Consider the following 10,077-nt stretch of genomic DNA (forward strand, 5'->3'; position numbering starts at 1 on the left):
TTTATATTGCCAAGAAGTGTGCTGTTACTTTTTCCTTTTTTCATCTGCAGTGTCACTGGCTGCTTAGAAATTATTCTCTTTATTAATTCACCATCTGTGTAAGCAATATAGATATAATGCCCTTGATGTAGTTTTTTTGTGGTTCTTGTGCATGAGGTTCAGTGAGTTTCTAAGATATGTGGATTTATAGTTTTCATCATTTCTGCTTTATGTAATATAAAGTTTTTTCTGTCCACAATGCTCTTCTTCTGGGACTCCATTTACTTGTATGTTAGACTGCTTGAAATTGTCCCACAGCTCGCTGATGCTTTGTTCATATATTCTCAGTCTTTTTCACCTTTTGTTTTGTTTTGTATCATTTCTTTTTCTGTGTGCCAGTTTGAAGCTCCTATGGACCCCAGAAAAGCCATGATCTTTTAATCCAATCTTGTGGGGTGGGAACTTTTCATTGAATATTTCCATGGAGATGAGACCCCACCCTGAATGGATTAATTAGATCACTGGAGTCCTTAAGAGTAGTGAGAGCCCACACAGTCCTGGACACTTGGAGACATTTGGAGCTGCTGGGAGACGCAGACAGAAGTATGCTTGAAGAGGCTAATCTAAGAGATGAAGCCCAGAGTTTGCCCTGGAGATGCTAAGAGTGGATCCCCAGATGCTTTGAGAGAAATGCCCTGGAAGGACAAGAAAGGATGCACAGAAGCTGAGAGACAGAAGCTAAGAGAGACAGAAACCCAGAGACATTTTGGTTGAAACCATTTGGAAACCACAACAGAGGAGCAAAGGTCCAGTAGACACCACTCACATGCTGTCCCAGCTGACAGAGGTGTTCCAGGTGCCATCAGCCTTTCTTCAGTGAAGGTATCCTCTTGCTTATGCCTTAGTTTGGACACTTTTATGGCCTGAGAACTGTAAATTTGTAACTTAATAAATCCCTTTTATAAAAGCCAATCTGTTTCTGGTATTTTGCATAATGGAAGCTTTAGCAAACTGGAACAGATTATGGTACCAAAGAAGTGGGGCGCTGCTTAGTTTGCAATTACCAAACATGTTGGAACTGCTTTTTAAATGGATAAGGTTATGATTCTGGAAGAATTGTGAAGAGCTTGATACAAAAGGCCTAGATTTTCTATGAAGAGACTGTAGAAATATGGACTCTAAAGACACTTACTAAGAGGCCTTAAACAGAAATGATGAATGTGTCATTGGCAACTGGAAGAAAGGCAATCCTTGTTTTAAAGTGGCAGAGAATTTGGCAAAATTGAGTCCTGGTGTAGGATTGAAGGCAGAATTAGAAAGCAATGAGCTGGGATACTTAGCTGAAGAGATCTTCAAACTAAATATGGCCAATGCAGCCTGGCTTCTCTTTGTATCTTACAGTAAAATGTAAGAGTAAAGAGATAAGCTGAGAACTGAACTCTTGGGTACAAAGACACCAGGAACTGATGGTCTGGAAAATTCTTTCCATGGTTTCTGTGGGGAAATCTGTACATAATCTTATCAAGCTACCCTTGTATATGATGGATTGCTTTTCTCTTGCTGCTTTCAGAATTCTCTCTTTGGCTTTGACATTGTACAATCTGATCAGTAAGTGTCTTGGAGTAATTTTAGAGAAATTGTGGAAAAATTGATGCATAAAATACAGATTTCCCATGTACCACCACATTATTAACACTTTGCTTTAGTGTGGTATATTTATTACAATTCAGGAAGGATATTTTTATAATTTTACTATTAACTTTTTCTATTTCTTGAGATATGAACCAGATTATTCATTTATGATTACTTTTCTTTCCTAAAATCATCATCATTTAATGCTATAAATTTATCTCCAAGCAATTTTTTTCACCACATTACACATATTTTGGTTTGTTGTATTTTCTTTTGCATTCATTTCTATGTATTGTTTTCCCTTTAAATTCCACATTGACCCATGAGCTGTTTAAAATTGTGTGCTTAATTTCCAAGAATTTGTTGGTTTTCCTGTTATATTTCTTTTACCAATTTCTAGCTTAGTTCCATTATGGTCAGAGAAAATACTCTGTATGATTTGATTTCTTTTAAATTTGTTGAGATTTGTTTTATGACTTAGGACACTGTTTATCTTAATGAATATTCCCAGGATACCAAGACAAGTTTATTCTTCTGTTGTTGGATGGAGTGTTCTATACATGTCAACAATATACAGTTGATTGATTGCCTTGTTCATTTCCTTGCTAATTTTCTATATCCCTGCCAATTTTCCCTCTGGAATGATATCAATAGCAGAGCATGAGATGCTGATGTCCTCAATTTTAATAGTGTGTTTTTTTTTCTATTTCTCCTTTCTGCTCTATTACTTTTTGCTTCATGTGTTTTGAGCTTCTGTTGTTTGGTCTGTCCACATTTAGCATTCCATGTCTTCCTGATGTGTTGATTCTTTGGTTATTGTCGTTAAATAATGTACTTCTTTGTCCCAAGTGATTTTCTTTGCACACAGTCTATTCTGTATTAATATACTCATACTGCTCTTTTTTTATTGAGGTTTGCATGATATATCTTTTTCCTTTTCCTCTGAACCTCCTACCTATGTTGAATTTTGCATGAGCTTTTGTAAACAGCATATTGTCAGATCATGTATTTTTGTCCATTCTGCCATTCTTAATCTTCATTAGTATATTTCAATCATTTACATTTGAGTTAATTATTGATATGACTAAAGTTTAAGTCTGCTATTTTAGTATATGTTTTCTGTTTCTTTCCTATGTTTCTCATTTCTTTCTTTCCTTTTTTTAAAAACTTCTCATGTGTTATTAGAACCCATTTTTTAGATTATACCTTGATTTATGTATAATGTTTTTTAGTCTGTCTCTGCATGGTTTTTTAGTGGCTGCTCTAAGCATTGCATTATACACATGTGACATCATAACCTCCTGAGACAGGCATTTTACCACCTCAAGTGAAGTTTCAAAATCTTACTTCCTTTTATATCCTTTTAAATACCCTACTTCAAAAATAATTGTCTTATGTATTTCCTGCACATATATGGAACAACACATGATTTAAATTTTCCTCAGGCATCAAATATTATTTAAGAAACTCATGAAAAATAGGATAATAATCTATAATTTAATCTATAATAATATATAGATTATATATATATATATAGAATAATATAATCTATAATAGGATAATCTAAAATAGGATAAATATAATTATTTAGCCCTATTTTTATCATTCCATTGTTCTTTTCTCTTTGCGCTTGCAATTTTTCTTCTGTTATCTTTTCCTTTTCATTTATAGAACTATCTTTAGATATATTTTAAGGAAGATTTGCTGGGTAGGGGTAAGTAAAGGAGTGACTCATACCACTCTCTTGCTGTCCAGACCACACCTGGCCCTGCTGACATGAGGGAAATGGAACAGTTGAGTGCCAACTAGAACCACTTTCCACTCCTTTGTCCTAACTGATGCTAAGTGGTTGTTGAGGTTCAGGTGTCCACAAAGCCTCATTGACACCAGTATAGTGGGGGAGAGTGCAGGGCTTGCTTGGCAGCCCTAACTTGCACTGACTTGCACAGTTCCTTGACGCCACATGAGGGTGGAATATCAACTCTCTGTGGGTTACTGATGACACAGTGGTGTGGGAGTAGGAAAAAATGTGAAGCCTGGTGGTGATAAACTCCACCTTCCATCACCTCCTTAGGTCTCCTTGCTGCTGGGTGTGGGTGGAGGCTTAACTTGCTGCTGGATACTGCTGAAACCACACTGGTGAAAGAATTGTAGCACTGCCTGGTTCCATAAGACAGAGGATGTGAGCCTGCTTGGCCTTGCTCACACCACCAGGTGGGAGTATTCGAAGGGTCCATCTGCTTTCAAGGGATTGTAGTGGGATAGGATGGGAGATTAACTTCCCACTGGTCCCCACTGAAACCACCATGGCAGGATGGGGCTGTTCTGCTGCTGTTTGTGTGGAGTAGCCTCAGCATTGCCAAAAGGTTTCTGTTGTGGCAATTTACATTTCACCAAACACTGTGTGAGAATACTTATTTTCTAAGGATTCCAATCAGCAAAATAGTTAAGAGCTCTTCTCAACATTTCCAGTATCTCAATGTCACATAATTTTGTTCTTGACTAAGTGTGTTTTAGCAGTATTCATACCTTTTTTGCCAACTTAGATTTATGATTATGCAAATTACCTATTCCTAGTCTTCATTTTCCTTTTGATTATTTATTTCCTTGTTACTGCATGTACAATCTCTTTTTATATTTATATTAACTTGTTACCTGTATTTTACTATGTAACTTATGGTACATTTTGATTTACACAATGTTTTAAATTAATTTGTTTTAAAAATATATTATATTCTTAATGTCCTGCTTTTCTTTCATTTGTTAAGAAATGTCTTAACCCATGGTATAGCATGTTTCCTTTATAAGAATTTATATATATTTATGGATGTATATTAATATTTAAGCCTTTATTCCATGTGGATTTCTTATTAAGTGTGGTGTGAGAAATAAGTCAAACATTATTTGACTACAAATAAATAAATTATTGTGTGAACAGCATTCATTATATACTTGAACTTTCTCACACTGAGTTAAAATTCCACATTTGCAATTTAATATATTGGCTCACTTGCACATGTATTTCTGTATTCTTTGTTCTATTCATTAATTATTCTTTTGCAAATACATATTTTGAATTTATTTCAGTGGATCTTATTTACATACTTGTAGGTTTACATGAGTTTAAATTCTTCCACGTGATACCAGAAATTATTTTAAGTCAACAACTTGACAGAATTCTAAACAGAATTGCTTTGAATTTTATACATTCATTTTGGATGAATTGTTGTATTTTGATGTTTTTTAATTATATCCAAAAATAGGAAAACTTTCATTTTCTTTAGACCTTATTTTATATTTTTAAAAATAATTGCATGTTTTTTCATTCAGAAAACCTCACCTTTTTTCTTACTGGAATTCCTTAACAGGTACTCTTTGTCAATATTATGACTGAAGTATCTTTTTCACTTTGTTTTATAGGTATTTATTTTATTGCTAAATAAAAATAGATGACTGCTTTTTAATATATACATTTTAATTTATCCAATTAAACAAATTATCTTCTCAATTATATTATTTTTCTGTTACTTTCCTGCATTTCTATGCCTTTCAGTAGGGTTAGCAGAAGAATATATACCTCTTTATATAAAAATTAAAACAACATCAATCAAAAGATATAGGTTATTTTATTGCTACTCTGAAGAAACTGCTGCCAATTAAACTATGAGGTAACACTAAGGTGTCATTTAGTATCAAAATACCTTACTTTCAAAGAGTTAAAAATGTTAGAAATATACATATTCAAATTTCTGAAAAGTAATATTTTTATGCCTTCTCTCTGGTATTTATAGTGTTTATTTTATTTTCAGATCTTACTGACTTTTTCAGGGTCCTCTAAAACAATGCTGAATAACAGAGATGAAAGTAGACATCTATATTTGGTACTTGACTTTGATTTCTGATCTACTAGTATTTTATTGTTACAACACTACATATATTTTTTTACAAATAGCTTTATCTCTTTTTACTTGGGATTTTTTCCATAAATATTAAATTTAATAAGCTTATTTCATAATCAGTCTATTCCTATTGTTTATTTAAAACAATTGATTATGACATTATGGGGATAGATTGTTCTGAGATATAGCTTTTCCTTTCTTATTAGATTAAACTCTACTGGAAAACATCTATTCTTTTTCTTTTAATTGCTAGAATCTACTTGCATATATTTTACATAGAAAGTTCCTATTTTTATATTTAAATGCAATTGTTGTGACTTCTTTTTCTATGCTTTAGTATGGTTTAATTTAGAATGGAGTAATTTACTGTTTATTAGGTTACTGAGAAAGTTTTTGAAGCAATAATTGACCCTATTTCTATTTTATAGATGCAACTTTCTTCACTTTCCTAATAAATTGTATGGGTATTGTTATGTTCAAATTTATGATTTCTAATTTATATTTTACAAAGAACTATTTCATTGCTTCCAATGCTCTGATTTTCTGCTGTAGAAGGAAATACAGAACACTTTTGTATCTGTTGGATATATTATGGTTTCATATTTATATCTTGTTTCTCACTTTTAATATTGAATATCATTCTTTGTCTCTTTTTTTCCTTATTTGAGGATTCCATCACTTATTTGAGTGTTTGGGTTTTAGAGAGAATCAAATTCTGAATTATTTTATCTTACTCTTTATTATTACTACTTTCCCTTTTTATCTGGTAAAACAACATATTTTCCACTAACTTCATTTTATTTATGATTTTCCAGATTTCTTAAGATGAACATGGGTTCCTCTATTTTTAGTCTACTTTTAAATTTCTGAATAGCAAAGATATTTAAGAAACAAATTTCCTTTGAAATATACAAATTTTCACCATTTTATTTCTTACCAGATAGATTGTAATTTCAGTCTCAAATTTTCTATTGAATTATTAACTGGCTTTGTGTACTTAATTTCCAAGGTGTTATTTTTATATATTTTACTTTTTAATTTTCCTGTCTATTTTGTAAAATGTAAAAACTCTACTAACATGAGTCCACAATCAGGGTTTTAAGTTATGTTAGTATCCTATCTTTTCCCCTTTTTTTCTTTCTTTTCTCTTTTTGACCTGATAAACAAAAACCTCAAGCTTATCATCATTTTATGGGAGGTCAGATTTTGAAAAACTCACTTTCATTGAGTATGCTTTTAAGTGGGAAAACATCCTTTCATGATATTGTATCAATTCCAAATTTTAAGCATATGGGTATTGAGATCTCATATTGCATCTCCATGGAGATGAAAACTCAACATGCCCAGATATGTTGAAACATCTTTTTTCACTGTCCTCGATTCCAAAAAACACTTAGTGTCAGTTTACAGGTGTAAGCTGCATTTTTTTAAATTCCTCTTAATATGTGGCACCTGGGGATTTCCTTTATTTGCTATAAAATAAGCTAAACATTCAAAATAGTAGTTATTAATTTCTACTGACCATTTTCCAGGTGTTGGCACCAATAGTACTTTCACATTATTTTAGTCTACCATATATTCTTTGTTATGGCATTATAATCCATTTTTCAAAAAATGGCTGCCTTTTATTACTATATTATACCTTATTTATAACTTCTAACTTCAAATTTTATTATAATTATACCAACGTGGATAGCGTTGTTAAATAGATTTGGAGTAGAAGAGTTAAATTTTTTAATAGTAGCCCATTAGTAAATTTAAAGAAGTTGTTAAGGTATTAGCAAAACTGGAGGAGACAATGTTAAAGACTAAATTGTGATTAGGATTTTAACAGAAATGTTGATGGTATATTCAAATTTTCATATTAATTGATCAACTCCCCTTTTCTCTTATTTCTTTGAAAGCAATGCAATTCTTTTGATTGAGTCATTAAAGGCTTTCTTCACTTGCTTGTTTCTCAGGGTATAAATAAATGGATTCAACATAGGTGAAATAGAAGAAACTAGCAAGGAAACCCCTTTATTAAGAGCTATCTCTTCTTTTGCTGAGGGTTTAATATAGATGAAGATGCAACTGCCATAGGTGATAGAAACCACAATCATGTGGGAAGAACATATAGAAAAAGCTTTTTTCCTTTGTTTTGCAGAGGGAAATCTTAGAATTGTCATGGTGATATAAATGTAAGACAGAACTACACACATAATGGTCATGATGAAAGTCAACACAGCACACACTAAAATCATTCGCTCTATGAGCCATGTTTCTGAGCACGAGATCTTTAAAAGGGGAGTAGCATCACAGAAAAAATGATCAATGACGTTAGAGTCACAGAATTCCAGATGAAGGCCCAAACTAAGTGGGGGAATTATGATTAACAAGCCAGTCATCCAACAGCTGATCATTAGTCTATGGCAGACTCTGTTATTCATGATAGTCACATAATACAGAGGTTTACAGATGGCCACATAGCGGTCAAAGGACATTGTGGCCAGAAGAAAAAATTCTGTTATACCAAAAAGGTAAGTAAAAACTATTTGAACAGCACAAGCATAATAGGTAATAATTTTGTCACCAGTTGATATGTTGTGCAAGTATCTGGGAATACAAGCAGTTGTGAATGAGATTTCCAAGAAGGAGAAATTTTGGAGAAAAAAGTACATGGCTGTTCTAAGATGGCAGTCTATGAACGTGAGGGAGATAATGGTCAGGTTCCCAGTGACACTCAACATGTAGGTGAGAAATAAAAATATGAAAATTAAAACCTTCAGTTGTGGGTCATCTGTCAGTCCCAACAGGATGAATGTTGTTATTGTACGATTTCTCATCATGGATTCCTGACTTCTGCCAAATCTGCACATAAAATTCAGACATACTTGAAAGGAATGTAATAAAGAAAAAGTCAACACTCTACTTTCAAACCAGCTTGACCAGCTTGACATGGTCACCTTCTCTGCCTATGTGTAATATTTATACTATAGATATTAATGTTATCTATATTTTCATCCTTGGCTTCTGTTCCAATCAGATTGTTTTATCTTTGTCATGATACTTCTGGCTTAGTACCTCTATTGATGAATTGTGAAAAATGGTGTTCAAATACTTTGTAATGCTGAAACAGTTTCAGTAATATTCCAAGGTCTTTCCTCAGTTTCACCAATTAATTTCAAAGACACCCATTTCAATTATTTACAGTCTGTAGTCAGTGCCTTTAGGGATTCAAATTTCCTTATGTCACTGATAATTAGGAAGCTTCCACTGCAGATCTGAATTAGTTCCTGAAAAAGATATTTAAAACATTTTCTCTATTGAAAACAGCCTCTTCTACTGATGTGGGGTCATGATAACTTCTCAGAGAAAAAGCCGTCAATTTAGCTTCAATGTTTTCAGACACTATCTCAGAGAAGGAAATTATTTGGGATTTATTACTTTTGAAGACTGAAAGTTTCCCCCAGATTATAGGGGCACACAGGGAACAACCACAGTAGATGAAATTGGCTCTTGTGAAAAAGATCTCTATAGTCCAAATGCCTCACTCCTGTTCTAAAATCGTAGCCACTTTGGAAACACTGGGATGCTGGACTCAGCTTTCCACATTCCCAGAGTATTCAAGGGTTATAAAAATATCATTTTTTTTCACAATTGTTAATACAGCATATCCATGAAACACAGTTTATCCTAGATTTTGCAAGTCCAGGATAGAAAAGTAATTCACACTAGAATGAGACTGACTCATTTCACTTCTAACGGGAGTGATATCAAGTGAAATGATGGATTATCAAGCTATGTGACATTCCTTTAAACTGGAATCATTATATATGTGTGTGTGTGTATCTGTGTGTGTGTGTGTGTGTGTGTACATGCATATTTTTTGTTGCTTGCTTATGATTGAGAGTAAGATATGAGTTTTCTTGTCTTACTGTCTCTTCATCTGTACTACTTTAATGCATAAAACAACGTCTATGATTATTATCCATCCAATATAATACATTTTTAAAAGGGCATATAAGAACAATTTTTGGTTCTAGTACAAAAGGTCAACATGGCACTGGCAACTTATATTTGATAAAGGCAGATATAATGCATTTTTCATAGACATTTTTGACAACATCTAATATCTATATGCAAATGAAAATTTTAGTATACTTACTTTTATATCAGTCAGTCATCGTTTCAGGTGACTGTTCAAAATAAGGCTTAAGGTTAAAACTCATTTGTGCCTTTCTGCTGTCTGTTGTTCCTAATTCCATTCTATACTCATGTGCAGCCTTTGAAATGTATACATCTTTCTTTATTCATCACTGAAAATTATGAAATTTTCTTTACAAAGACTTTGGCTATTACAGACCTAAAGGATATTTTCTTTTATTGCTTATGTGCAAAGATAAAAACCAGTTCTGAGAGTTAAGAATATCAAGAGTTCTCTCAGGTTTCAAAGATGTTCATATTCTGACTTCCCTGAGAGGAGGAGAGAGGTTTTATGCACTAATAAATTTAGTGTTTCTCTGATTTAACAAACTTACAGCTCAATGAATAAACAAAAGGGTCCTTAGAGACAAAGGTCCAAAAA

General features: G+C 32.8%; 1 protein-coding gene across 1 annotated transcript; it reads right to left on the minus strand.

Moving 5' to 3' along the window:
• Nucleotides 1–7,399: 7,399 nt before the first annotated feature.
• Nucleotides 7,400–8,338, minus strand: LOC119542252 (olfactory receptor 6C2-like). The gene has a single exon (XM_037846841.1). It carries the CDS (start codon nucleotides 8,336–8,338, stop codon nucleotides 7,400–7,402), a length of 939 nt encoding a protein of 312 aa, XP_037702769.1.
• Nucleotides 8,339–10,077: the final 1,739 nt, after the last annotated feature.

Source organism: Choloepus didactylus, chromosome 8 (assembly GCF_015220235.1).
Source record: "Choloepus didactylus isolate mChoDid1 chromosome 8, mChoDid1.pri, whole genome shotgun sequence".
NCBI lineage: Eukaryota > Metazoa > Chordata > Mammalia > Pilosa > Megalonychidae > Choloepus > Choloepus didactylus.

What these genes read in the sequence shown, in the direction of transcription:
- LOC119542252 (XM_037846841.1), bottom strand. Translation starts at nt 8,338, where the DNA reads ATGATGAGAAATCGTACAATAACAACATTCATCCTGTTGGGACTGACA.